We start from the raw sequence: 17,698 nt of genomic DNA on the forward strand, positions 1-17,698 counted from the left end.
CATCTTGAATAAACCAGATTTTAGAAATCTAGTTTTTTCTTCGCAGACAGAGGACTAGATGCGAGAACCAACAGCGCAGCTAGGAAGCAGCGAGTTGCGGGACCATAATGCAACAGCAGACCATGCAGAGATGGCGCTAGAGGGGGTAGTGCTCCTATTGCAGTATGGCTTTAAGATGAACAAAGGATTTCTCCACTCAAACAGATTAATCTCAACATTATATATCCTACAGTGTCCCCTCGTTTAGAGCCAAAGCTAGTTGAATAAAAACTAGTTATATATGTCTGTAATGTATAAATCTTCTGGCGCTCTAGAAATATTACTCAAAAGATGTTTAGCAGCGGTTAGATCGGGTAAATAGCATTCAGAGAATTTTTTTCCGGAAAGGTACCCAATCACACACTCAGGTGGAAAGTGGTAACATGAAGTAGTTTCTTGCTAAAGGACATTTGTTGCGATTTGAATCCTCAACCTCTTGTTTGAAAGTGATATAATTGAACCGTTTACCGTTATCCACGGAATGTCCCATACATTTACCAAGTATTATACAATTGTTTTATGGAATTGTGAATATTATACTTGGCATAAGGATATGAGTGTATCTGATGTTTTGTCTGATTCAAGCTCTAGTGGGGCTATCAGTTTGATACAGTCATCAGATACAATGAAACCTTAGATGTGGTCGGTAACACATGGGACCAAGTAGCTTGGACTTACCCAATACTGTAACCTATTTACGACGACATAAATATATTTGTGTTTATTTATTAATTATTTTGTTTTTCTTTTCTAGACTGGGGCGGGAATGAGCCAAACGGATATTATGGACTTGATAAATTACTGTCTTCGGGTAAATTTCGAAGACACGTCATTCATTAATAAGTGGAGAGATCGCGGATGTGAAGATTTCACCTTCAGATCAGTGTATCAGAAAGATCGTTAGTTAAAAGAAAGATTGTATGCAAAACCTTAGAACTTCATTTGTTGTTATACAATTTGCTAGAAAGGCTATCGAAATACATGAACGATAGGCCAACTATTAAATAATAATAATAATAATAATAATAGTTAGCTCTTATATAGCGCATTTAATTACCGAAGGTAATACCAATGCGCTTTACAAACATTTCAAAATCAAGATACAAATGTAAAAGACAATAGAAATAAAGACATGTATAGACATAATTACATATATAATCAAAAATTGCAAGTAAGTAGGCATACAGTATACATTAGAAAAATCTTTATAGTACAGCGGATAAGCTCCCAATATAATGAAAATTGTGCACTTTTTGAGAAAAGCATGAAACTTCTAGCATAGTTGGTTTAGACCATAAGATTTATTTTCAGATGTGGAGGGAAGTCAGATTTGACCTCGGATGACCCTGAGAGGTCAAATCCAAAATGGCCGCTATTCCTCATGGTCTAATGTACAAACACACTTAACTTTTGAACCAAATAGTCCAGAAAAACGTTTAAGGTGTCATTTCCAACTAACTTGGGGATGCCAATTCATTTGGTAATACTTTTGAGATCGCTTGAACTTAGGGTTTTGCATTTAGGTCAAGTTCATGGTCAAAATTGACTAAAAAATAGCAAGTTTTGAATGGTTACAAAAAGTTTTTCCATTTATTTGTCATTTGTTCTCTCCTATGTTCTCAATTTTTTTTAGGAATTTACGCATCTTAATCCTTTTCAGTGAGTTTATTTCACATTTTGATTTGACCTCTGATGACCCTGAGAGGTCAAATAAAAAATGGCCGCCAGTCCGCCGCATGGTCTAATAATTGTACAAACACGCTTAACTCATGAACCAAATAGTCCAGACGTTTAAGGTGTCATTTTCAACTAACCTGGGGATGCCAATTCATTTTGGTAATAATTTTGAGATCGCCAGAACTCAGGGCTTTTGCATTAAGTCAAGGTCAAGGTCAAAATTGACTAAAAAATAGCAAATGTTGAATGTTTACAAAAAAGTTTTCCCATTTTTTTGTCCCCTTATGTTCTCAAATTTCTTTAGGAGTGGTTCCCCTGCATAGTCTCCATCGTAATCAGTTAGTTTAATTCACTAATTATAGCACCAAACCATTATTTGTCTTGTAACTGACCATTTGCATATAGCATGGTCAGTGGGCAGCTAGCAGCGCTCAAAATAAACGGGGCGGTGGGCGATTCGCCCCCGTGAGCTACATAATCGCCCCCGTCAGGTTGCTCACGGGGGCGATTGCAAAATTAAAAATCGCGCGATTATAAAATAAAGATTATCTTTTCTGTTATAACTTATAGTTTAACACCATATTGAGTTTCAATTTTCAAACCTTAAACCAATGAAATGGAACTAAGATTAGCGTGCAAGATCTCTCGTTTCATGAGTAGGCCTATTATTACCGATTCAGCTCGCAGTGCAGTGCCGCCGTCAGCAGTGGTTATAGGCCTACTGCGCCGTTAGTAGCGGTGCGTGTGCACGCTGCCGCGCCATGTCTGCTGGAGCTGGAGGCGATCGCGCAAGGGCAGAAACATGGTCATGGCCTGGAGAAGTTTTTCGTTGTCAGTAAATAATGAACCTCGACCAGTAAATCAATATTAGGGACTTTTAGATTTGCACGTTGAGAATGTGGACTGCAACGTGTGACCTCCTTTTAAGGCACTGCCAGTGCTTAAAAGGACGTAACACGTCCATGTCCACGTCCACGCAAATCTAAAAGTCCCTTTTGAGGAGAAGAGGAAGATCAAAATGTCGTGGAATGATATGGTAACATGGGCAGATCTGCGGGGGGGGGGGGTTAGGGGGTTTAACCCCCTCCTCCCACCCCCCCCCCCCGGCCCCCTTGGGCTGCCAAGTGAAAATGTGATATTAAAGCGGGGGGGAGGGAGGGGGATGCTGGAGAGGAGGACTACTAATCTATTTTATTTTTTTTTAGGGGGCGGGGGGAAGTGAAGCGCCGTTTTAGCATGACTTTCTTTTTAACTCTTACTTTCACCTATCTCAGATATAACCCTAAGTTTTTGGTTGCTGCTTTATATGTAGTTGATAATGCATGATTAAAATAAAGAGAGAGAGAGAGAGAGAACCACCATCATGTTGCAATGGTTCAGGGTTCGTGTAATGTACATTTGAAACCATTTCTTAGCGTCTCAACCCTAAAAAAATAGCAAAACTATTTTTGAGGAAAAGCATTATACTGAATTAAATAAAGAATAATAGCTTTATATTGGATCATACTTATACTGATACGGGCTAAAGACAATGTGGTATTTGTATAGAGGTATTCCAAAATGACATTCTGATAATCAACATTATTTTGTTCTGGTATCATAATATACGCATAATACAACTGATCTTTATGATTTCTTAACGTGACATAGCTTCTCCTCCCTCTGCAAACAAAACAGAAAACAAGGTTATTTAATAAAAGGACCATGCGACAAATAATCATTGTGATTCAAATTGATGCAAGGATTTTTTTTTGAATAAGCAATGCTTTTCACCAGAATCTTCTTTGTAAAAACGACTTTTATAAATCTCAGCCATGCAATTCTGCCACTGTGCTGTAAGATCACTTTGAGATTAGGAGAAGTGTATTATGTAATGGGTATTTTAAATTGAATGGAACGTCTCAACTCAGTAAGCATGGCTGAGATTTGTAAAAGTTGTTTTTACAAAGAAGATTCAGGTGAATAGCAATGCTTATTCAAACAAATATTCGCATCAATATGAATCACAATCATTATTTGTCGCTTAATCCCTTTTATTGACCTTGTTTTCTTTTTCGTTTGCAAGGGGAGAAGAAGATATGTCACGTTAAAGACATCATAAAGATCAGTGTTGTATGCGTATATATTATATACACAGGCTAGTAACAGCTATGTAGCAGCTTGTAAATTTGTAAGAGGGAAAATGCTGATTGAAATGATAATGAAGAAATAGCAAATAATTGAGGAGTATCATAGGTACCAATTCAATGGATATTTGTATAAAAAAGAGCCCCCGTCAGTAATAAAAGAGCCCCCGTGAGAAGGCTCACGGGGGCTCTTTTTTTTTGGGGGGGGGAGAGCCCCCGTGGACAAACAATTAATTTGAGCCCTGGCAGCTAGGCAGTATACGGCAAAAATCTCAGTTCAAGGCAGGAAAACTGCTCCTTTCAATTACTGCTCAGTAATACTGGTAAGATGTTCTTTAAGTTACTTTGTGTTTTATTTGGTTCTAAGTAATTTAAAGGATCCCTACAGAGTTTGAGGAACAGGCCATAAAGCAAAATAACGGTTCTGCTAACACTAGACAACATCAGCATGACCAGCAACCTGGAGTGCAGTTAGCATTCTTGAGGATGGGAACTTCTGACAGTACTGAAAGAGATGGGGAATCCATTTCTAGAACAAAGTCAAGACCTACTAGTCATTGGCATAAGCGACATATCATGGACACCCAATTGGCTGAAACGGGGAGAAGGATTGAGACCCTAGGTGAGGAGCAGTACACAAAGTTTGTGACAGAAAGGCTAGAGCAGTGTACGACACCTGTCACACAAACACTTCATACGAACAAGTTGCCATTTTTCAGTCGGCAGCCGGCGAAGGTTATGTTAAAACAGAAGGCACAGCTTGCAGCACCTAATAGTGACTGTACGTGGTCTCTTTTTCAGGATGTACATCTCGTGTCAGACAAGGGATGGAGATATCTTCTCTCATGAAAACCAGGCAGCCCCGCCAGCTTTGCATGTTAACTGGAGGAAATGCGATTTGGAGTTCAAGCAGATCTACTTCGCTGCCTGGAATCAAATCTGCTCGAAAACAATAGTGCACCTGTGGCCCAAGCAATAATTATTGATGGTGAAGCTGTGGTTCAAATGCTCAATCCTGGAACATCAAGAACACTTCAAGAGTATGGAGAAAGAGTGTTTTTCCCATACATCTTTGCTCAACTCGAGAAAAGCATCCGCATCGACCTTGACTAGGGTGTATACTTACCTGCTAGCCTGAAAGCCTCAATAAGGCAGGAAAGGGGAAAGGGGACCAGGAAAAGGGTGGCTCCTTCTACTTTGCTGCCAAAAAGCTTGAAGGACTTCCTTCGAGTCAATGAGAACAAAACCGAATTGTTTGATTTCATGTCATGCGAAGTCGTTCATCTTCCTCTACCACAGGGCAAGGAACTGTATAATATGCAACAGATGGAAGTGGAGTACTCTGCTCTCCTGCTGAGTCACACTTAGCAGGCCTTGCCCCATGGGTGTAAAAGGGTAACCATAAGTACTGTTGGTACTGATGCGGTTGAACTGGCCGTGGCTTCATTCAGCAAGACAGCTCCTGATGCTGGATCGCTTTTGGTGTCAGATCAAGCTTTCGGTACATAGCTTTTCACAAAATCATGATGGTCGCCACCATGAGTCCGACACGATGTATGCCTCTCCCAATCTTTCATGCGTTCACCGGGTGTCACACTGTTTCTGCATTCAGAGGAAAAACTTAGAAGTCTTTCCCAGAGGTGAATGATTCCTTCAGTGAACTCCTGTACATGTCTAGGGCGGTCAGTGAAGGATCAATGTTACTGCCAGAGCGATTTGTGGTGCTGATACGACCGAACCAGTGAGAGCATACCTAGTGAATGATGCCAGGAAACAGCTCTTCGCACAGAAGTCTAGAAACCTGGAGAACATTCGTCCAACCCAGGCAGCACTCAAGCAGCACTTCAAGCGTACTTGCTACCAGGCCGACTGTTGGAACCAGATATTGGCCAAGAATCCAGAGATGCCAGAGCCATCTGACTTAGGCTGGACAAACGAAACTGGGTGGCAACCTCTTTGGACCACTCTCCCGGAAGCATCAAAATTGTGCCATGAGTAATCCACTGTCGCTGCAAGAAAGGATGCACTGAATATTGTGCTCTTGTTCTGGAGACTGTTAGATTTTGATCGTTACCATTAGGATATTCATAAGTTGTGGACAGTGCTAAATACATGTGGATATCTATACTCTATAGCTATGGTAATGAACAGGTTTTAGGTCGTATTTGGAATAGCTTTTTTGTAAATTTTCGTGCTATAACTGTAGCAGACACATTTGGTTAGCAAGAAAACAAGGCGTCCACCTTGTGCGTTCACAATGAATGTGCATTGTTACAAAATTCATTTTCGTCCAGTAAGCAGCGTAAGGTTAATCCACTTTCGTGTGCTTACGGTTAGCAGTGCTATGAAGTAGAAACTCATACGTAAGCACAGGACCAGCCGATAAGCAGCTATATACAATTTTGCCCTGGATAATCAAAGTGGTGGTACACGGGTCTTTTTATTAATTTATAAAATAATGGCCCCTTAAGTCTCAAAATAGAGGCAAAGTTTATTTTAAAAAAAGAAAACATCACTTTATTGACCTAATATGACCTTGAACTTGTCCTTATTGCAAATCCCTGAGTTTTGGCGATCTCTTAGTATTACGTAATGAATTGGCATTCCCAAGTTAGTTGGAAATAACACCTTAAACGTTTTTCTAGACTATTTGGTTCAAGTTCACGTTTGTACATTAGACCATGCGGACTGGCTGCCATTTTGGATTTGACCTCTCAGGGTCATCAGAGGTCACATCAAACTGTGAAATAAACTAACTGAAAAGGATTAAGATGGAGGACTCGGCAGGGGAACCATTCCTTAATAAATTTTAGAACATAGGGGAGAACAAATGACATATATATATAATGGGGATTTAACCTTTTGTAACCATTCAAAACTTGCTATTTTTAGTCAATTTTGACCTTGACCTTGACCTAAATGCAACACCCTGAGTTCTGGCGATCTCGAAAGTATTACCACATGAATTGGCATCCCCAATTTAGTTGGAAATGACACCTTAAACGTTTTTTGGGACTATTTGGTTCAAAAGTTACCGCGTTTGTACATTAGCCCATGCGGACTGGCGGCCATTTTGGATTTGACCTCTCAGGGTCATCAGAGGTCAAATCAAACTGTAAAATAAACTACCTGAAAAGAATTAAGGTGGTGGACTATGCAGGTGAACCATTCCTAAATATATTTGAGAACAAATGACAAATAAATGAGATTTAACCTTTTGTAACTATTCAAAACTTGCTATTTTTTAGTCAATTTTGACCTTGACCTTGACCTAAATGCAAAACCCTGAGTTCAGGTGATCTCAAAAGTATTACCAAATGAATTGGTATCCCCAAGTTAGTTGGAAATGACACCTTAAACGTTTTTCTGGTGTATTTGGTTCAAAAGTTAAGCGTGTTTGTACATTAGACCATGCGGACTAGCGGCCATTTTGGATTTGACCTCTCAACGTCATCAGAGGTCAAATCTGACTTCCCTCCACATCTGAAAATAAATCTTATGGTGAAAGCAAACTATGCTAGAAGTTTCATGCTTTTCTCAAAAAGTGCACAATTTTCTTGCTAAGCCGTATTCCAGAAAGAACACAAGACATATTTGTCAACATTTCATTTTAATTTTGCACTGGTTTGTACCATCTTTGTGACTGACTGAATGCGTAGCATAATGCCATGAAGAGTTTTTCAATGAATCTCGCAAAAAGCAGGATGTTTATTTATCTATTTATTTTTATTTATATTGTTGTATTGGGCCTTCCTCACCACTATAATAATTTTCAAATATTATATTACATGTATCACCTTTAATAGAAGCTACTATTATATGTTTGACTGAGCACGGAGAGTGCCAGGAAGAGAGTTCCAAAGGGTTGGTGCAGCACATTCAAAGGACCTGTCACCGAAAGATTTGGCTCTACTCCTATTTACTACTAGCAGGTTTTGCGAGGCAGATCTGAGTAATCTGGTTGGTAGATATTGGGCTATCAACTCGGATAGGTAGGCCTAAGTAGGAGCAAGGCCATGGATTGCTTTAAATGTGAGCAGGATATCTTTGTAGTGGATGCGTGAGGGAATAGGGGGGGGGGGGGGGGGGGCTGGTGGTTTTTGCCTGACATAGATTATTTTTTCTAACTCATTTCAATATGAAAATTTACAAGCACTAATTGTTGCCCAAAGATGAGACTATTCAGTCATTTCGCTGCTTAAATGTGGATATCTGTTCATGGGAGCCAAAATATTTGTGGTTGCCATAATATTGGAAAATCCGGGAGTGGGAGGGGAGGGGGGGGGGGGGCTGCGGCAGTCTGGCCCCATCTCGTCCACTTATATTGTCAATAAAAATCCAGGAATAAAAGATTTGCATATTAGTGAAAGTTTGATGAGAATCCGAAACGGACTAAGAAATTCACGACTTAAAAAAAAAAAAAAAAAAAAAAAAAAAATCTGAACGCAGATTGGCAACTTTGTGATTTGTCTTTCGAGTATTATTCCCCTTTCTTTTTACTAAAACCAAAAACTGGGGCGTTCATTATGATTATTGATGAAGAGGGGTGTGATGTGCCAAAATATGTATTTAGGAAAAGGTCTGATAACAAATTTTCTTGGAATATCTATTTATATTTTCTCATAAACTGCAAAAAAAAAAGGGGGGGAAGACTCTCGCATGGAGGCTAGATTAATTTGATAAATTATATTCCTTTTTCTTTATCGGATCGTTGAAAAATTGTATTTCCCCTTAAATTGATAATAATGTGTATAATGCGTTAATTCATGTGAAGCCCCACTGTCCTACTTGTAGCTACTTGCCTCCCTCTATTATAGAAAACTTCCCCAATCGGTGCCTGTTGGTCCCCCATGATCCTCTTTTTCTTATGTTAGTTGAGAGCTGAGTTGATGAGATAGCCACCTGTCAGTGACGTGGCTGGGTGGTCTAATCCCTTCTAGCTCGTGTAGCTAATACAAAATAGTAGCCATGTGTTCTAATAATTAGCTATTGTTTGCATGATTAATAACTATTTTGGCCAAATCAAGCATTTTGTGAATAAAATTGTGCACACATTTACTCCACGATCGACATTGTCATGCTTCTTGATTTACCAGTATTATTAAAATTGGAGAGAAGTATTGGGAATAACTTAAATGATATGTTGACATACAGAGTGACACAAAATCAAATACAAAAATTTGTAGGAAAAAAAAAATCGCGAATACAACTTGAGATGCAACGTCTTCTTAGTCGCGGGAAGGGGAGGATTATTCCCCGAGTTGTGTTATTGTGTTCCTGGTGCTTGAGAATATTATTACTATAGCTCAGGCCCATCAAAATGTCTGGCTAACTACACCACTGACTACTGCAAAATATATCGTTAAGATTCTTCATGTATCAAGGTTTTAAACTGAAATGAAGGCCTATAGATATAAAGCTTAAACTGATGTTTATTTCTACTAACTGATGAACAATTTGGAAGCATTTATAACATTTGAATTTTAATGAGATCTAATGAATAAAAAAAATGTTGACGCTCTCAAATGAGCCAAGCACTTCCTTGTTATAAACGATATGCACCCTTCAGATATTATCATTTTATTTTGTACTGTGGAAGACACCATAAATATTTTTGTTCGTCGCCGTCGGTTGAAAATAAAATAAAAGTCGAAAAGCAAGTGAAGGTCTCTAAGAGTCAACATGGCTGGTGATTATATGAGGCAGAAACTCACGACTTTTACAGAAGCTGTATTTCCCACACGAAATGCTGTAAAACGTCAGCATCACATGTTAAGACCAGGTGAGAAATCATTTGTTACGAAGCTGAAACTTTACGATTAAGCCCCATGCACTGTTCATTGTGTTTGCTGTATGAACTATGATACTTGATAGGTGACTAAAAATCTCGCGCTCTATAAACTCGGAGCTCCAAAGCTTGCATAGGAAAACGATTTGGCGCTTGTTCAGAAACGTATCCAAAAGTTGACCCTTAATTCCGGCGTGGAGATACCCGACTAAAACATACCCAAAATGAATTAAATAATCATTAAATGTCCAGATAAAGATCATGAGTTAAAAGTTGTTATAAAATGGCTCTAGTATTTTAAGCATCGTGATTGGTCAATACGCGTCACATGACATTGACAAATTTTGGATGCAAGCACTATTTTGCAGAAATGAGTGCAGAAAAAGCGCAACAAAAAGTTATATTGCACGGCGCGTACGTGACCATGGAGATCCAGTGCGCGCGCGTACGTGTAGTACGCGCTCCCTCGAGTGCATTGCAATTATTGTAGGCTACGCGTAGCTAATATTGTACGCTCCACCATGATCCCCAGCGCAACGTACGCGTAGCTTAGCTCTAGCTAACTAGCTAGATCAGAGCGGCCAGCGCCAGCGGGGTATTATTAAAAAGCAAATTTTTATTTTACTTTTGCCTTGGATTTAGGCCTGTTTTGACTTTTGGATTTTATAATGAAGCCAGGAATTTCAGCTGTCTGATGTAGACTCGTCTCTAGACCCACTGTATGGATTTTATTTTTAATCAAGGCAATGAATCCCATTGACTTTTTGGTAAGCCTGCAAGGTCTTAGTCTAGAAGTAGAACCAACATAACTCTAGATCTAGATCTAGATCGAACTCTCGTAGACTCTAACTTATTAGATCTAAAGTTTCGTTTGTTGCTATTTGTGTCGCTATTTTATAAAACAAATAACGCACTTGACCCTGTTGTGCAAAACGTAAATGCAGTAAATGCTCGGTTTCTTCAGATGGTTCGCACTGTCAACTCGCCGCAAGCGGCTCGTTGCACAGAGCGGCACCAATCTAAAGAAACCTCGCGCGTACTGCATTCACCGCTATTGCACTCTGGGCCGTGCGTTATTTGTATATTATGTTACCTGTTTTGTGTCAATTTTATTGTTATTTTTGGAGTATTTTTCGGAAAAACGATTAGGTCTATAATAGTATGGTGGTGTGACCCACACATAGGAGCATCACTATATCCTGGCTGTGTAGTAAAAGCTGTGCTTTTGATTCTCAACATATCAAACACCACTGTACAAAACTCAACTGATTTCACTCAAAATCAGTACTTTAGTGACAATTGATGACACCTAAATAGCAGTAAAATACATTTTTTTAAAACTTAGATCTACTGATGTTAAAAAGAATAATTTAAAAATTCAAATTGTAAGTCTAGTGTCAAACTTTGCTTACACTTACAGCTGCATCGACATGATTGGGTACAGTCCATGCAATATTGTGTGGTGTGTGTATTTGTGTGTGGGTCTAAAAATACCCGCCTCACAGCAAGCATGCAGTGCTAGAGGTTAATACGCATTGGCATTGACTCTCTGTGCTTTGCTGGAGTGGTGTGACCAAAGTTTGTGTGTGACCAAAGTTCACGTACTAACACTAAAAGTGCGTATAACAGGAGAACGTTACACGATGCCTGTGTGGGACTGAGACAACAAAATCTTTGAGCACCGTCGACAACTCCGAAGGTTAAAATGCGACATAAAAATGTGATAAGCTAGCTTTTTCACACTTTTTATCATAACAATTTTTTTTTTTTTTTAATATAAATGCCAGTTTATTTGAAGGATTGACTCTAAAAAAATAATGATAAAATTCAAATTTCTTACACAAAAAACGGAACCTGCGCGCCTGCTTCCACCGTACTTGTAAATTTCAATGAATCTATGGGTTTCGTAAGAATACAAATTTAAAACGGGACAGTGGCGAGACAAAGAGAGAAAAGAGCGAGAACTTGTGTATGGCTGACATATAAAAAGGAGACACATGATAAACTTTTTAAACAAACAAATAACATGCAGATAGAGACTAGTCTACATTGTCATGAACACATAAAAATGAAAAGTATTGTCTTTTATTTGCAAAATTTAACAAGGGTATTTTTTTCGAGCAAAATCTCAATGATAGAGAGAAATTATTATCTTTTTAAAAGTTTTAATATAGAGTTTGGCTTCTGATTGAAATTTATGTCCCTTTTTGGAATGTTTAAATATGTAACGCCCATCACAAGAGGGCAGTAAATATCATGCGTGAACTTAGGTCACACTTTTTGACAGACTTCGATAGTGGTAAGCCTTCCGATATTCTCGTCCTATCATTGGTTTGAAGTAAATACAGCCTTGGAATGTTATATAATCTGATTATATGATAAATTACGATTCTTATGACGTATGGAACACGATATATGTTGATCTGGATGTTTTGTAATGTGCAAGAAAAGAAAAATATCTGCGAACTTTGGTTACCCCTTCATATAGACATTTTCAGGGTTTCACGGCAAACCGCTGCAGAATAGACTTCTACGACTAGTAGTATTACAAGTGCATACTGATCCTGGGTTGAGGGGTGCAATTGTGCAACCCACCCTTGGTATGCACTTGTATTGTGCAGCGGTTTTCTGTGAAACCTGTGAAAAAGTGTATACTAATATCAACATTTTTCCAAAAAATACTAAAAAAAAACAACATGAAAATTGACACAAAACAGGTAATGAACATAACGACTTTTAGTCATGATCTTTATTTGGACATTTAATGAATATTTACTTCATTTTGGGTATGTTTTAGTAGGGTATCTCCACGCCGGACTTACGGGTCAAATTTTGGATAGGTTTCTGAACAAGCGCCCAAATATCAAGACTCACCGATGTTTCTATCAAAAGATACAGCCCCTCAAAAACTCTGCAATATTCATAGCATTTTGGTCAGAATGCACAAAAAAGTTGTTCACGCAGAGGTATAATTTTGCTCAAAAGCTGCACAGCTAATGCACAGCACGATATGCAAAGCGTGAAGTAAGGGTATTTTCAAACTGAAACTGCTTGTCATCCCTTGGGACTAGAGAAAAAATAAGTGCATGGATCAGTGAAAAAAATATGCTGGGGCTCGGGGCAAAATAGCCCCCGAAATGCCCAATAGAGCCCCCGAAAATCAGAAAAGAGCCCTGTAAATTTGCATAGAGTTCAATGTAAAACAAATTTTAGAATATTATTTTCATGCAGGCAAGCTTGAAAAGTAGCCTCAGAAAAAGAAATATTGATTTTTCCCTGGCATGGATATATTCTTTACAGCTGGCCCAACTTATCCCTCGTGGGAGCACTTCGTGAAATTGGTAAATCTTCGAGTTACCATGGAAACAATGTTTAAATCGCTGTTTTGAGCAAGATATTTTTAGAAATGTGGGGGTGGGCTCCTATGGGGAATATGGAGAAAAACCTGCTCTTTCATATGACACCTCACTTATTGAGTATCACCTTCAGGATCACGAGCAATATTGGTTTGAATCTCATTTTGGTAATAAAAACATCGACCAATTTAGCATGAGCACGCAATGCACATGGACTGCATAGGGATGTGTGCAATCTCTATGGGAAGGATTTTAGCACACAAAACAGAGTGCGCGATCAGACACCCTAATAATACTTGGGTCTATTTACATTTTGAAAGAATATGACGCAACCCGCTGTTTCGCTTTTGTATGCAGGCTCTGGAGCTCTGTCACCTTCTGCGGTGGAGCTCCCTAGAGTTAGCACTCTATGTGTTTCTATGTGTGTTCTGAAGGAGCCTGTATAGGGTTGAGAAATATGAAGAATTTAAAGATGATGGGGTGCCAAACTTTCCGCCCACTTGTACTTTTTATCTTCATATCATTCTAGGATCTACTTAAGGATTGCAAAATTTGATCCATGATTTCCTGTAGATGTTTTTTACAAAAGTTTATTCAAATCAATTAATACCATGCCAAATTGAAAGCAAAAATCATGATTTAAGAAAGTTCTAGTTGGCGTAGGTAGACATTTTTTTAAGCTATGATCACAAAATATTATGTCAGAATGCAATGCACTACAAATTAAATAAAATTATATAAACAACAAGTCTAAACGTCATTTTACAGCAGATTTATCCCAAATATTGACCTATAAAAGTCAAAGGCAAGTTAACTGCACCAGATGTAAAATAAAATATCAAACTGTCAGTTGGTAGGTCTATCATACTTTTCTTTCAGTTTTGAATTTTCGAAATTAAGATTTCCTGACCCTTGTCATTGAGTTCATATTTATTCAAAATAAATACAAAATACAGAAAGATATGCTGATCTTTTGTCAAAAGCTAATTTTTGGTGCCTCTTTGCCTTGATGTTTTTCAGATTTTCAAACTCTTATCAATTTTTTTGAGATATATATGGAAATGTGCATTTAGCATACTAAATATCAATATTTTTCTATTGTTTATTGCAGGAAATGAGTTAGTATCCAGCTTGCCTCTCCAGGTTTCTCTCTACTTCAATGCCTTCTTCTTCCCGATCTGGGTTGTAACCTGTGTTGTCATGCTGCAATTAAAGGTATCCATCTTAGTGATCTCTCCTACCATCCATAACTCGTTGGCTCAAAACTATACCAATAAAGGTTCTGCTCACAATTGCTGCAGTACACAGTAGCTGTTTATGGGTAGTTTGCGGGCCGAAACTCTTGTTAGAAGTTGGGCGTAACAGTGTCTGCAAAATGAGACTGCAATAGGCCCTGTACTTAACCTGCTCTGGACAAGGCTAGAGACTGGAAGATCTAGGCTCTACTCAAGGCTGTAGGAATTGTGGTAAAGTGTCAAATTAGAATCTGTGCTTGCAGACTATTTGATGGTGAAGAAGGAGGTGGGGGGGGGGGGGGGTGGCTTATTGTACTAGGCTTTCAATTTGTGCATCTTATAACACACATATCAGTGAGTATACATAGGACTTTTGTTGGGTTCAGCTACTTTTTTCAACTACACTTGCCATTCATTTAATACACAAAAACACCCATGGTTTTACTGCTGCATGCAAATGAGCCCAAAGTCACCTTAAATTTCTTGTACAACTGGAAATTTCAAACTAAGCTGATAGCTATATTTTGGCCAGGAGGGATTAGACCTCCCTGCATGGTCATTGGTCACTGACAGGTGGTTATCAATTAACATAAGAAAAAGAGGATCATGGGGGACCAATGGTCACCGATTAGGCATTGTTTGCTATAAAGATGGCACAAGTAGCTAGGCACAAGTAGCTATAAGTAGTGTAGTGGGGCTTTAAAAAAAATATATGATTTATATCCCAAACTTACCTAATTTTTCCATGTCTCATCCCTCTCTCTCCCCCTCCCTCCCTTTCTCTGACTCTCTTTCTCTTTTCCCATCCGTGGCTTCAGTTTGCCCATCTGAATCAGATCTATCAGTTTATCAGCATCACCATGTATGTGGTACTGACCGGTGTGGAGGTCATCAGACTCTACCTTGGTTACCTAGGCAACCTACAGGAAAGGGTAAGCTAATGATTGGGCGATCTGACATCTGCTCTAGCAACATTTCTCTCTGCTCTATTCGGTCAAAAGTTTAGGGTTAGGGTTGCATGCAGGTTTTTAACCTTTAGTTAGGTTTTGGGTTAGATTAGTTACACATACTATTTTGTAGGTAAAGTTTTGGATCCAGGGTTGAAGTCAGGACTTGGTCAGTGTATGACATTTCTGTGGAGCAATTGTCTTAGGAGCATGTGTCGTATGACCATTGATCGATGCCATGTGTATGGGTGTATCCAGGATTGATTGGAGCGGGGGGGGGGGGGGGGTAATTTTCCCATAGGAACATGATTTAGGAATCTATCTGCACTCCCAGACTTGCTCAATTGAGAAGGGGGTGTCAGGATAATTAGCAACAAAATTCCTGAACTTTTTTTAAATCTCTGCGTACTTATCCTTTCCTTTTTTTCTTAAAAGAAGGGAGAGGTAGCTTGGATGTTCTGCTAGTTTACACATCCCCCTACCCCAAAATCCTCCTTGCACTTTACACCACTAGATATTAGGGTTTGCTATGAATTGTTGTATCCCCTGTTTTCAGAGATCTTTTGATTTTACAAATTAGATATAATTACTTCGATAATGTAGCTTTTATGTATATTTTCAAGCTTTAGGTTAACTGCTCATCTCTATGTGTATAAATGGTTGCTTTGAATGTACAAATCTATATAATTAACATCAAGTTGTTATAAGATGTGTTGTTGACCCATGTTCAAGTAAAATCCAGTCAATGTTAATCCTATTTCATTTTTGGTTAATTAAATATCGGATCAGATCATGGCCTCCAAAAAACTTACCGTACTCTTATTCTTTCTTTTCTTACGCAGGTTCCAGAGCTGGCAGGTTTCTGGCTCCTGACGCTCATCCTCCAGTTCCCGCTCATCCTCTACCTCCTCATCGACTCCCGAGCGATGCCGTTTCCCATCGAGCGAGCGGTCCACATCATCTTCCTATCCTTCCTCGCCTTCGACGTGGTCGGGGGCTACTTTGCCCTGAAGCGGATGACCCACCACCAGGTGATGAAGTTCCATCTGCAGCAGTTTGATGACATTGAGTTGATGGAAGATTCGCCAGGGAGGTTCATGAACTCGCCTAACCTAGCAACGCAAAGATACAAACCTCTTAGATGACCTGACCTGAGTGTGAAAAAATGAACTGAGGAGTTTGATGACATTAAGTTGATGGAAGATTTGCCAGCGATGTTCATGAACTCGCCTGACATAGCAACGCAAAGATACAAACCTCTTAGATGACCTGACCTGACCTGAGTGTGAAAAAATGAACTGAGGAATGTTGGGGTTCAAGAGGTCAAAGATGAAGCTCGCATATTATTGTTTACCTGTCCCGGAAATACATCTTCTCTTTAAATGACAGTTTTAAGTGTAAATTGAATTTTTATTGTTTGATAGTTTAAGTTGATTAATTATGCACCGAACTATCAAAGTGTTTCAAGCACGATGTTATAAAACGTCAACTTCATTGCGTATTTAGTTTTTTGTCAATTTCTCAATTTCACCTTGCTAAAATGGCAATAATAAGGTAGTATACATTTAGGAGAACTGTATTTAGTGTTCACTTTCGGTTACTGTGCTCACTACAGTATCACAATTTTTTATTCATCTAGCAAGTAAGCAAAAAATTATAGTTACATGTATGTTATCGTTTTTATCATAATTTAAAACACATCATAAGATACATGATCTATTTGTGCCAATTAACTGTTCTTGTAATACATAGAGTGGGTACATGTGACTGATATTAAAAGAGACTTTTATTATGGCTCAAGGTAGGGTTATGCCTTGAAAATTTAAACATTCCAATGAACTATCAGAAATAGTAATGTAAATATGCGTGTAAATATTTGTAAGATTTTATAGCATTTATTTATTCTGTCGTTTTGTGAAATTTATCATCAAAATTTTTCAGTGTTTTGAATAAAGGCCTTATTTAACAATAATCTGTTTTAAAATGCTTTTGTGTTTTTTTATTTCAAACATACTTTAGATGAAGGACTGAATTAAAACAAGGTCAAAAGTAAGATAAAGCAATTGATAGAAATATATAGCAGGTTGTTTTAGTTACAAAGTGACAAACCAATGACAAAATGCACTGATAAAGTCAAATGGGATTCATGTATTGAAGATATTTAATAGATTGATATTTGAAATATATATTTATCGACAGTAATTCATTGTTCAGCTAAGAGCCTACTTCTATATGCACAAGGTTATGAAGAATTATGAGAATAATATAATAATAAGTGACAAACCAATGACAAAACGCACTGATAAAGTCAAATGGGATTCATGTATTGAAGATATTTAATAGATTGATATTTGAAATATATATTTATCGACAGTAATTCATTGTTCAGCTAAGAGCCTACTTCTCTATGCACAAGGTTATGAAGAATTATGAGAATAATATAAAAGGGTGATGGGAGAGGGAGAGAGGGGAGGGGGGGAGAGAAACAGAGTGAAAAAGAGAAAGGGATAGAAAGGCTGTGAAAGAGAGA

General features: G+C 38.4%; 1 protein-coding gene across 1 annotated transcript; it reads left to right on the forward strand.

Moving 5' to 3' along the window:
- Positions 1–9,445: 9,445 nt before the first annotated feature.
- LOC589782 (transmembrane protein 17) lies at positions 9,446–17,140 on the forward strand. The gene is made up of 4 exons (XM_030991745.1): positions 9,446–9,624; positions 14,098–14,201; positions 15,040–15,153; positions 16,011–17,140. The coding sequence occupies exons 1-4, from the start codon at positions 9,525–9,527 to the stop codon at positions 16,311–16,313; spliced, it is 621 nt and encodes a 206-aa protein (XP_030847605.1). The 5' UTR covers positions 9,446–9,524; the 3' UTR covers positions 16,314–17,140.
- Positions 17,141–17,698: the final 558 nt, after the last annotated feature.

This window comes from Strongylocentrotus purpuratus, unplaced genomic scaffold (assembly GCF_000002235.5).
Source record: "Strongylocentrotus purpuratus isolate Spur 01 unplaced genomic scaffold, Spur_5.0 spur5_scaffold_2, whole genome shotgun sequence".
NCBI classification, from domain to species: Eukaryota; Metazoa; Echinodermata; class Echinoidea; order Camarodonta; family Strongylocentrotidae; genus Strongylocentrotus; species Strongylocentrotus purpuratus.